Consider the following 13260-nt stretch of genomic DNA (forward strand, 5'->3'; position numbering starts at 1 on the left):
AAAATCTATTTATGACATTATTTTTGACAGCGTCCTCATTTTACAGAATTTTTACACAAGTGTCTACAACTTTTAACAGTACTGTAGCTTTGCAGGTAGGTCTCTTGAAGCATCTTGGAGACGATGCCACAGTTCTTCTGGATTGAGTCTGTCTCAGTTTGTTCTGTTTCTTCAGACAGACTGATGATGATCAGATCAGATCTCTGTGTGGAGCACAAAAATCTCACTGGATTATTACAATTAATGGCAAAATGAATGTTTGGAAACATAAACTGATAGAAAAAGATAGAAATAACTGACTTAAAACCATTTTAAACTGGTAAAAACACTAGTGTTCTAATAATTTTGGCCACCACTGTATGTTAAATACTGCATTTATCTCAAATAATAATACACAGTCGCTCTCTTGAAATCCACCTGGTTCCTCGACTCAGATCAGTGTGTCCGGAGCGAACTGTGAGCCGGTCCACCACAGCACACCTCCACAGACCCCCACGATCAGGACCACCAGAGCAGCTTTGAGCACGGCCCTGGGAGGACGGGTGAAGTCGCCGGGTCCCATCGTGGCCAACAGCGCGGTCGTGACGGTGAGCGTGAAGCCGATGGAAATGGCCGTGTTGATGGCCACAATCTGACCGAATTTGGCGAAAGGCACGATGACACAAAAAAAGAGCGGAACGGTTGAAATCACCGTCGTCACCGCACTGGAAACTATAGCAACGCCCACGTGATCGGCTGCTTCAAGGGTCCGTGTCTGCCGTTGGATGGAGGACTCCTGTAAGCCAAGCAGAGGGAATGACGCGTGAAAACTCATATTGACATTCGCCTCGCATATAAAAAATTAAATAAAAATACTATGACTTTGCCCTTTTTCTGCTTCGCTACTTTTACTTTGGTGGCTTGTTTTCAAACTCCTTGTCTGGTAGATCTATTAAATGAAGAAGTTTGAATTGCCTCTCATGTTTACAGTTCGTCTGTGGTGAGTTTTGGCGATTCTGTCAGCAATTAAATTCACAATAGCAGAGAGATATTTTCTGGATTCTGCGTCCTCTCCTCCAGCTTCATGAGGATCAGACCTGTTTATCTCATCAGTATGCTGACATTTCTCCTCGTCACTGGGTCTGTGCTCAGAAGCAGCAGGTTTTCTCCATTACGCTGCAGTCAGAGAGGATTACTGTTCATGTTTACATAGTTTCAGACTTACGGAAGATAAACGTAAATATATAGAAAATATATGGATAATAATGATTAAAAATAAACAAACATATAGTATATAACTGCTCTTCTGTATCATCCGCACCACAAGGATGCATTGTTTCAACATGTATTTAGCTTTGATTTTAAATAAAACAGCGCATCCTTGTGGCGCGGATGATACAGAAGAGCATACGCAGCATATGGTGATATGGAGAGACACAGAGGAGACTGTTGACAAAGGAATTGTGAATAAAGTCGTTATTTTTGTTTTCTCACAAAAAACGTGTTCCAGATTGCACGTCTGATGGCAGATGGAGTATTCTGACGACGACTTTCATACCTTTCCTGGACCTTGACACTGTTATTTATTTGGCAGTCTATGGGACAGTCTCAAGCCTCCCGGTTTTTCATCCAAAATATCTTAAACTGTGTTCCTAAGATGAACGGAGCTTTTACGGGTTTGGAACGACATGGGGGTAAGTGATTAATGACAAAATTTTCATTTTGGGGTGGAGTATCCCTTTAATTATAGCCATGAATCTCAGTTTATTATTAATGTGTTATAATATCAACCATTATAATCCATTATGTATACAGGGCTTCACTGCCATATAGAAAGGTACCTGATGCATACGAGTGAGAGCATGAACTTGTTTTTGGTTTTTATTTAGGAGATGCTGTTATATCCAGGGCAGGCCGGTTTAAATGAGTTCCCTGTCACGTCCCAGCGCTCAGTGCCTTGCTCTAGGGCACAAAGCTGGAAGAAAACCCCAGCATCCGAACAGCTTAAATGATGTCCCTACCTGGGATCCAACAAATCTCCAGTGTTACAAGTCCAAAACACAATCAGTGAAGTGGGATGTGAACACATCATTAAAACAGTCAGGAACTATCTTTTCATTTCAACGTCATGGGAGATTTCCACACTAATGGATAAATGTAATAAATCATACCGAACTCTGATTAGCCAGTCCTGAGGTGTCAGCGTCCCCTGCCAGTAAATATCCCTCCACTAGATGCAGGCAATAGTCCACCGAAGAGCCCACCAATATGGAGAGAGAGATGGCTTCAACTGCACCCATCTCCCATCCCAGCAAATAAACCACACCACAACACAAAACACACCATACCTGCCAAGAGTTCATGCTTTTTAAAAACTTTTCAAAAACACTCCGTTTTTAACATTATTATTAATCCGCCCCCTACTTGAATTCAAGCATCATTGCACATTTTAGAAATCTATTTCCTTGTTTAGTTGGGCACGTAGGAGTGGGATGATTTTCACAGTCTCTTTTCATTTTGCATAATTTGTATATTCGTTCAGTCTGAGTAATCACTTGTAGTGATAATATTCCCGGTTGAAAGCGACTTAAATTACGGTCATGTCTGGCATATTGTATTAACATATAAATGAGATGGGAATAGAGCCACACATTTCAAAGGCAATGATTTTCACCATCAGTACATATTACACGAGTCAATTAAATTCAACAGAATGGCTGAAGCAGGCATTTGATGCTACTGTCCAAAGGGAGGCGCTGCATTTAAGTATCCTTGAGGAAAATTAGTTGGGGTTACAGGGTCAATTACACATAAGCATGTCCAGGTCACATTTCGTGCAAAAATAAAGTGACATTATAACCCAAAGAAATATTAAACCATTAGAAAGACAGTTTTACATTTTTGCCAAAAAAAGAAAAAGAAAAAAATTGCTGTAATATATCCAAATGTTGTCCATTGTATTGTATTTTTTATTTTTGTAATTCTCATCATTCTCAATGATGATTCTCATTAGACTGTCATATACTGTAATCAGCATTTATTTTGTATTATTTATACACTAGTACAGTATTTATTCATATTTTGAATGTGCTTTTTTATTTTTTCAGTTTTCATATTAAAGTAATTTTGTTATTTGCTTTTGTCATTTTATTAGTTTTTAATTTTTATATTTCTATTTAGCTTTAATTTATTTCTGTTTTGCTTTTAGTCATTTTAGTACTTAAATGTAAATTAATTTTATTTCAGTTATTCGCTAAGGCAACATCTGCACTTTTTGTTTCAGATTTTTATTGTTTCGTAATGTTTATATTATATATATTATTTTTATTTCAGCTTTATTTAAAAAAATATTTGTCATCGGTTTAGTGGACATAAACAACACAGACATTATTTTTACTATATTTAAAACACAATTTATTACTTAATTTATTACTTAATATTTTAAAATGCTACATTATGTATAAATATTTAAATATAAACATAAATAATACGTTTCTGGCACCACAATAATGTTAATTTTTGGACAAAATCAATTATTTTAATTAAAAATATGATTACTATGCAAACAAATTTAAATGAATAAAGAAAATAGGCTTAACTTTCATTGTGCATAATAATTTTTGTTTGTTTGTTTGTTTTGTTTTTTTGTTTGTTTGTTTTTTTAGGCTGGAAATAACAGCCGAGATTCACTTGTTCAAAAAAACAAACAAACAAAAAAAAAAAACCTAATAACAAAAATTGTAACACTAATAGTTAATATTTTGTACAGGTATGACATACCCAGAATGCTCAGCAGGATTGGCAGCAGCAGTAGCAGATGAGCAGTAAACACAGCTACTGATGCGATGCAAATGGCAAGTGACAGCAACAGACTGTAGAGGGCGCTCTCTACACCTACAGTCACAGGGCAGTGCATAAAGAGCAGTTCAAAGAGGGTTAATGCAATATAAATAGAGAATCTGACTGCAGATTCATTATTGTCAGTTGTTGAGAGTGAAGTTAATGAGCACTCATGTTAATGATGTCTGCGCCTCAGACTAATCGCTCTTAAATTGCTCATTTATTCAAGCAGGGCCATTTTTATCAAAGCTCCTTTCTGTCTTTGCCACGTTCTATTTTTGCTCTCTTGCCTATAATTTCCATGAAGATCTGTTTCCAGTGTTGGCAGGTCTGGAAGCCTCGTCTCAGAGCCGAGGATGCTGGGAGTGATGCGAGCTGCTTCTGCAGGAAACTCTCCCATTGGAGGAAATCAGAGTGAGTCTGAAACGAAGACTTTCCCTTGTAGGTGGTCTGAAACACAGAGACAATGAAGAACCCTTATATAAAAATTAGGGCTGTCAAGCGATTAAACATTAATTTAAACATTAAACTTAATTTTAATTAAAAAAAAATAACATTCAAATTATTTTCCGTTTTAAATGAGAAAAGCATTAAATATTGAATAGACATAAAAAATAGCTTTAGAATGGAATATTTTGATCCAATTTACACATAAAATATTAAGGCTATAATATTACATAAGGGCATACAAGATCTATGTGCTGTGTTGTGTTGTGTTTGGGCTTGTTTGAACCAAGAACACTTTTTCTAAATAAAAATATGTGATCTACTATGATTCAATATTTGTTTGGTGAAGCTACAAACCAAAACATGGCCTAAAATCTGCATGTGTATATACTGTTTACATGTACTTACTATTGTTTAGTCTCTACCTGAAACAATATGCTTGTTGTATTCTGCTAGTTGAGAGATTTTTATCAATATATAACACAAACATCAGTTATCACAGTCACAATTTTATTTTCAATTTAGGCATATATTTTCAGCTCATATTTTTTTCTTCTTAAGCCCAAAATTAATAAAGCCATTTTTTTTTTCACGTTAAAATTCACATCCCTATTTTTACCACGTGTAATTATGAAGACTGTTCAGATGTGGCATGAATGCATTTACACTGCAATTCGAATGCATTCATAATGCTATGAGGTTTTAAACTGCCATTAATGTGTTTTATTATTATTATTTATTTATTTTAATTTTTTTAAATATGAAATGATTTTTGATGAAGCTCTGCATATGAAACTAAAACTCACCGACCATAAAAGTCACCGTCCTAATGATTTAAAAGCACTTTGTCCTGCTCATAGATGCAAAACAGTTTCGCAGTGGTTTTGCTCAGAACTACAATAGTTTCATTGGTGAAATTGAGCAAAACAGAAAAAATATCTACATTTTGTGTGTGTGTGTGTGTCTAAAACACAATATTAACATCTTGTGTATTGTACTTTTCTATAAAATCAATATTACATTTGCAATCGTGCAAATATACGGGGGAAAACAGCACTCTTGCTTGTGTGATATTGTTTTACACAAATTCAAAAACAAATTTTTGCCATCATATTTTTAATTTTAGGGGCAAATACATGCATAAGTGCATTCATAGGCTTAATCATGCAGTCATTCGTCCTGCATCATGTTCATCAGCAACTGTATGCAATGTAAGATGATGTACAGGTCTGGGCTAATGCAGGTGCTTAAAATGCATCAATAATTTTAACAAGGATTTTATTATTTTATTTTTTTTACATGCAAATTAATCCATTACATTGACAGCCCTAATAAAAATGCTTAACAACCTTGTGTAAGAAGTCAAGTAATGAAGCTATTTTTGGTGCTGTCACACTCGCACAAAGGGTGAAAAATGCATCATAAAAGCATTTCGTATGACTCAACGACACTTTTGTGCACACTATTGAAATGCAGCAATGAACTCACTGATTCAAAAGCCATAGAGATCCAGTGCACTCTACCGCCCTGCATGCCCACTGCACCATGGGATAGCTGGCCAGGCAAGAGATTGGGCTCCGGAAGAGAGTGACACTCAGGATGGAGTAACGGCAGGATGGATGTGAGGCTGTTACCTGCAGGAGAGAAACACGACGTGACAAACTGAAAGCCAAGCCACAATACAGATCATTTCTAAGCAGCTTCACATTAAGAAAACAGTTTTAATGTTGTTAAATCATCAGTTCATTAATTCATCTTAGGAGTCTTAATGTTGTAAAGTTAGTGTCATTATCCAGCTCAATTCAGTTCAAATTTTCTTCTCGTCTGATGGTGTCAATGCACTTAAATCAATAATATTATCTGATAATAGTCCTCACCTGATGGCAAACACTGAGCTCCACCAGGCTTTACCAGCTTGGTATTGGCACTGATGGCTTTGCACAGCTTGCACAAGTGCCCGATCTCATTAAAAACATCAAAGTCTGGATCATAGATCACACTACCCTTTGAGGGAGAGGAAGGTCAATACTCATTAAATTAATAATTCATAATACAGCTTCAAACAAGGAAACAATCAATATACATGTACAGTGTAGAGCCTGAGACCACATCAACAATCCTGAGGTTTTTTGAAAAACTGAAAAGATGGAAGTAAAAGTATTACCCTTCAAAGTCTGACATATGAAACAATCTTTTCTTGAGCATCATATTTGATTGTATGGCTCGTATAGTAAGATATAAGAGAATATGGACCTCATAATTAAGAGGACAAAACACCTCAGATTTATTCAGTCTCAAACTGAGCAAAAATATGCAATTTGGTGCAGATGCTGTTTACATGGCCGAAAAGTATATGTAATGTAAATCAGTGAGATCTTTATAGCAACAGACTAATTAGATAAAATGCATATAAATATCAGCTGTCACTGTGTATCTCAAAATTATATGTGTAAGTTGATACAATATTTAAATGCTAGTGTGTTCAACAGGCTTTTCGGCAAGTTTTCAGCAAAATGTATGTATAAAAACATACAGTAGGCTTTATAGGGTGTGGAAATTTGTGTTGATCAAAATATAATAAAATGACTTGCAGCTTTTTTTTTTTCTTTTTTTTTTTGGCGCCTTGCATTTTTTGTTGTTCATAGTAGTGGGAGCTGTGGAAAAAGTTTCAAAGCCTGCGGAGATTCATACTTTGAAAATCCACCAGAGACAGTTAACTATCCAGCTACCTATAGCTTTGCCTTACTACTTTTAAAATGACTTGGGACAAATCAATTCTAATCTCTAACTATTTACGAAACACAGTATGCCAATTGGGATTTGATTCTATGATTCTCCCCCTAAAAGGATAATTAAAAAAAAATTAAATGAAAGTCAATGCTCTCACTTGAGCATTGAAATGAATACCTGTGGCTCCTGACGATATACTGAGGTCTACATTCTTTTCACTCAATATACCATCAGGAGCCACAGGTATACATTTTGTGTTGCTTGTGTTGCTTTTTTTTGACTCTCAAAGTTTTAAATTAAAAGCAAATTTTCATTTTGTGAACTATCCTTTTAAGATGCTAAGCATTTTTGGATGTTGACCATGATTAATCCATTATCCATTTTCATGAAGGGACTTTATACTAAGTTCCTTCTGCACTCAGTGTAAAGAGTTGTTTTCAGTTTTACCAGGTCTCCAATAACATGGTTGTCTGAGCGCTGAGTGCGGTTGATGCCCAGTATGCCGAACACCACGAACACCATGGCTCCGGTGTCCACTAGTGGACGCACTGCTGGTTTCCCACACTGACCTCCGCTGCAGGGGTTAAAGCCGGAGGTCCTGGAGATCTTAACCTGGGCAGGAGCTGAGCACATATACAAGATGCAGCTGACACTTATGAAAGATTTAAACAACAGCTGACAAACTGACAGAAAATTAAGCATTTAATGTTTAAATGAGAAAGATTGCATGTGAGTATGTTTTAGAAGCAACATGTAGCTTAATTGCTTTTGTTTGGGGATAGCGCAAACAAAATTTGCAAACAAAGGTTGTGGGTCGAGTCTCGGGCTGGCAATACCAACACTGAGGTGCCCTTGAGCAAGGCACCGAACCCCCAACTGCTCCCCGGGCACCGCAGCATAAATGTCTGCTCACTGCTCCGGATGTGTGTTCACGGTGTGTGTGTGTTCACTGCTGTGTGTGTGCACTTTGGATGGGTTAAATGCAGAGCATGAATTCTGAGTATGGGTCACCATACTTGGCTGTATGTCACGTCACTAACTTTTCACTTCACTCACTCACTAACTTAATAATAGGCATGCTAATAAGCAACTAGTTAAAACTGAGAATTGGTCCCTATACTAAAGTGTTTACTTATCATTTAAAAACATTAACAAATCTGACTGTCCCCATACTTCTTATTAATGGTAATATAATTTGGTCAGTTTTCAGGAGTAGATTAGCAGGCTTCAAATCTAATAGACTTGGAATAAAGCCACAGAACCTTTAATTTTAATTTCATGGGGTCTTTGAAAATTCATTGCTTTCACCACAGGACTGCAAAAAGGTGAAAACCTGAATAGAAATGACCAGCTACAAAACCTAGAATCATTACTTCATTCTACATGCATTTACAGTTCAGTCTAAATTCTTGATGTTTGTCAGCTAGCCATTGACCACACTACATAAACAGATCTCTAAGGATAAACTAAGGATACATTTAGGTCAATTAAAAGGTCACTCATGTGTAGACCCATGTGAAAAATGAGCACACTTTAGCATAATTATTGCGGAAATAATGTACTTTAAAAGTATATACTTAAGTGTGAACTGAATGTAATGATTTAAAACACTGCATGATATTTTGAATTAACTGAAAATGTATTATAGATAAATGTAATTTCTTAAGTACTTCTATTGTCTTTGAAATATGGTTAAAGTGTAACTGCTGAATGTATTTGTAATCACTCATTTTTAACTATGAAGTTGCAATTTAGTAGATTTAAAATATATGAACATTAAATGTAATACTGAATATCACACTACAGCTATAAACAAGTACTTTACAAGTATGTTAGTCAACGCATCAAAATAAATGCATTATTTAAAGCAAAACCAAAATTTTATTACATTTATTAAAGTAAAACTTTTAATTTGACATTATTACAAAGTGTACTTTTTAAGTGTAATTATGTGAGTTAAGTAACATAGTCATGAATGTGAACTGTCTTTTAAGTACACTTACAGTAAGTGTTCATTATTTCATTATTACCATATTATCTGCAAGTTCAGTTTTTAAAAGTATACTTTTGAGGTATGATTTTTTTTTTTTTTTCACAACAGAATATTCTACCACAAACCTTAAAGTGATAGTTTGGTCACACTTTATTTTAAGGTCCAATTCTTGCTATTAACAAACCATTTACTACGACTTTCGCCTCAATAAATTACTAATTTACTGCTTATTAATAGTTAGCAAGGTAGCTGTAAAGTTTAGGTGTTGGGTAGGGTTTGGGATATCGAATATGGTCATTGTACACTGTACGTGCTTTAATAAACAGCCAATAGTTTAATAATAGGCATGCTAATAAGCAACTGATCAATATTGAGAATTGGTCCCTGTACTAAAGTGTTACCGATAGTTTTAATCATCATTTGCCCTCAAGTCGTTCCAAAGTTTCTTTCTTTTTTTCATACTTTGAATGTTAATGGCTAGCAGCAAAAGTTTGGTTCCCAACCTTCTTAAAAATATATTTTCTGATCTGTTCAAGAAACACATACAGGTTTAGAACAACATGAGAGTGAGTAAATGACTTCAGAATTTTCATTTTTGGGTGAACTGTCCCTTTAAATTAAATGCACAACTCCAAATACATTAAAACCCAGGCCTGTACCTGCAGGTAGAGGTGCGTAGAAGCTGCCCTGAGTGGGTCCATCCGGTCCAGAGCTGAACACACACCCCGGCGGCCCCTCACACACACGACTGGAGTACGGGCTGATCGTGTGCTGGGCGAAGTACAGCTTCCTGCCCAAAATACAGATCAGATTCCTATCATGCCAGCTCATCTCCAGACACTTTGATATGCTGAAATGGGGCAGTGAGTCACACAGGGTTAAATGTTGCACAGTGGAGGAGCAATAAAAAATAATTTCTTCACATGTTTTTTTCACACTCGCCTGCTGTGCTGCTGCTCGACCGACGCCACGTAGAAGTCAAACTCTGATCTCCAGCGCCGGCTGGCATCACACGAGCGCAGAGTCAGCATCCAGCGCGGCCGCGGGTGATACGCGTGAGACACGCACACGCTCATCCGCGTGCTGAAGTTGCTATGGGGACTGCTGTAGGCCTGTTACCGTGACAACACATCCATCAGTGTTTGTCAGCTCAGATGGAATGGGCCGTAAGGGCAATTGACGCGCTCTGAGGTGATATGACATTACGCTGCGCAAACTCCTCTGAGGATGATGGAATTCTGAGGGCTCCCTATAGATTGTGTACATGGAAAGCTTTGTTTTTTCACAGAGGCATTAGCAGACAGGCGGTAATGGCTTTTGTCTGTGTACTGAAGGTATTTAAGCGATGTGAAAAACACATTTGCTAGCCATAATTATGTTCTCAAGAAAATGGCTCATCATAGCTGTCTCTACACATGACTGTTTGTGCTTGGCATTGTTTCTTTTCTTTGCATAATGGAGAATATTAGACTGGTAGCCGTGTATGTGTTTGTCAGGGTCAGGCAAAAACAATTAATGATTGTGAATCTGAATTGAACTGACCATGGCTCACAGGATGTTGAACTGGAATGACAGGAAGAGAAATTGAATTGCAATTCAAAGATATTCAATTCAGATACGCAAATGAGGAATTTCATTAGTTCAACAGTAGACAAAATATTAATACTGTCAATATTAATTTCACCACTTATTTGTCTATGTAAAATATATTTTAGTATTGACATGGGCTCAATTTTTAATACTGTCAAAATATTTAATAAAGCCATACAACAGGTTTTGTTTTTGCTGTACAGTCCGACAAATGTTTCAAATTAAAATGTAAATTTAAATAAATGTAAATGTAAACTTAAACTTAATAATAATAATAATAATTATATTAAAATTTGAATCTGTCTTTGTGTGCTATATTATGTATATTAGGGCATTTTGGGAAATTAATTGTGTTTCCTGTGTGGTCACTGAAAAGAAAGGTATAATTACATAAGATATCAAATAAATAGGTTTAATAGGTTTAACAGGAGGCTATCTTGAAACATTGGATATTTATAATAAATAAGTTTTAACATGAATCATTATGTGTGCATGATGCAGTGTTAAAAATATTAAACATATTAAATCTGAAATAAATATAAATATAATATAAAAAACTTAAAAAATAGAAAATGTTGCCTTTGCAACCAACTGAAATTAAATAAGTTGAAGAACTACAATTATTTAAACTAAAACTGAAATAAAATAAATTAAAGCTAAAAGAAAATATGTAAAAATAATAATAATAATAATAATAAAGACGTAATTACTAAAACCGTAAAAATAAAATTAAACTGAAAACATACACCAAAATAAAAGTGCATTCTTATAATATTAATAAATACTGTAATAGTATATACACAATACTAAAAACAACACTGGTGCAGTTTAATGTTTCAGTTTATAATGAAAATTAACAATATACTTCAAAGCCATTCAGTAATATAAATTTCTTCATTTTAACTCTACTCCCTTAAATCCAAAATACAATTTAATATTTGCCTTCTTAATTTGAGTTCATCTCATAACATAACATCTCGGTTACATACATAACCCTCGTTCCCTGATGGAGGGAACGGAGACATTATGTTGTGACTTGACATTATGGGGTCTTACTTGGGAGCCCGAATCCTTTCTGATTAACAGAAAATGCCAATGAAATTTGGCTAGTGGATATTGCATGCTGAGCCACTCCCCGCGCACAAGGGTATAAATAGGCGAGAGGTGCATCCACTCATCAGGTTTTATGCTGATGAGCCGAGAACTTGTCCCTGGCAATTAGCCATGGTTTGAAGTTGTGGCATTGGGACATAACGTCTCCATTCCCTCCATCAGGCAAAGAGGGTTACGTACATAACCAAGACTTTCCCTATCTGTCGGTCACTACAGATCAGTAGTTATGTCGTGACTCGACAATATGGGGTCCATGGAAGGCACCACAACCTAAACCCCGTCACAACCCTATGGCATTACATATGTTAACAAGCAGCCACGTGTCAGACAAATGCTACACAAAGGTCATAACCTTCCCACCGCCAATGGCATCCACTATCCCGTGGGCCAACCTCTGCTTAGAGACGGCCTTCCCTTTCTGCCGACCTCCATAGCAGACACAGAGCTGCTCAGAGCTTCAGAAGCTCCGGGTGCAGCCCATGTATATGTGCAGTGCTCTTACGGGACACAGCAATGCCAAGCTGGATCTGCCTCATCCGAGGGCAGTGCTTTGTGGTTCACCACCTGATTGCGAAAAGGTATGGTGGGAACCTTGGGCACGTATCCAGACCGGGGTCTCAGGACAACGTGAGTGAAGGCCGACCCAAATACAAAGCACTCTTCGCTCACCGAAAATGCTTGGAGGTCCCCGCCCCTCTTAATGGAAGTAAGCGTGGTCAGGTGCGCTGTCTTAGCAGACAGGAATTAAGCTCAACTGAGTCCAGCAGCTCAAAAGGATCACTCTGAAGGCCAGTCAGGATGGTACCTGACGATGAGACTGTGCTTTTCCAGGGACCGGCTGTCCATTGCATCATGATGTGCTGCGATAGCAGCCACATACACTTTCAAGGTGGAGGGTGACAGCCTACGCTCCAACCTTTCTTTCAGGAAAGAAAGCACTACTCCAATCATGCATCTTCGGGGGTCTTCTCGGCGAGAAGAACACCAGATCACAAACAGACTCCACTTCAAGGTAGAACAGCTGGCAGTGGGAGGACTCATGGGAGGCAAACTGAGAAAAGAGTTTCTTTGCCCATGGGAGAGCTTGCCCTTTTCCCAGTTGACCCGAAGCCCCAAATGGCTGAGTTGCCGGAGCACCAGGTCCCTGTGATCACACAACTGTTCTCATGAGCGTGCCATGTTCAAGATAGTAGAGATCCCGATGCCCACTTCCCGTAATGGGTAAAGGGTGTAGATTACGCTCTTGGACCAGTAAAGTGGACATCGCCCTCCCCGAGGGACCGTGTCGTGACTTTCGTCGACCAGGGGCAAAGTCAGTTGCCGAATGCAGCTCCTGCATGAACCTCAGGTCGGTACTACCCTCATGCATTCATTTTAGTGCCTTGGCTTGGTGTACTTGCAGGAAAGCCATGGCATGCAAGGCAGAGGCGACTTGGCCCACAGGACTGTAGCTTTGGCGGTGAGCCGCCGTCAGCTTACAGGCTTTGGATGGGAGACAAAAAACGATTCCTCTAAGTGGTGGCATTTTGTGGCCACAGGGGCACCGCAACCGCTCTCTCCACCTGGGG

The 13260-nt window shown here is 37.6% G+C and overlaps 1 protein-coding gene across 1 annotated transcript in view; it reads right to left on the reverse strand.

Annotated features, from left to right (window-relative positions):
• Positions 1-326: 326 nt before the first annotated feature.
• The window catches only part of LOC109108499 (protein dispatched homolog 3-like), a 57258-nt gene continuing 44324 nt past the window's right edge, over positions 327-13260 (reverse strand). The window contains 10 exon segments of the mRNA XM_042730187.1: positions 327-775; positions 2151-2306; positions 2308-2327; positions 3760-3873; positions 4110-4269; positions 5755-5900; positions 6144-6270; positions 7444-7619; positions 9649-9779; positions 9932-10101. Of these exon segments, the coding sequence (XP_042586121.1) occupies positions 431-775; positions 2151-2306; positions 2308-2327; positions 3760-3873; positions 4110-4269; positions 5755-5900; positions 6144-6270; positions 7444-7619; positions 9649-9779; positions 9932-10101 (1545 nt within the window). The 3' untranslated portion in view covers positions 327-430.

This window comes from Cyprinus carpio, chromosome B8 (genome assembly GCF_018340385.1).
Source record: "Cyprinus carpio isolate SPL01 chromosome B8, ASM1834038v1, whole genome shotgun sequence".
NCBI classification, from domain to species: Eukaryota; Metazoa; Chordata; class Actinopteri; order Cypriniformes; family Cyprinidae; genus Cyprinus; species Cyprinus carpio.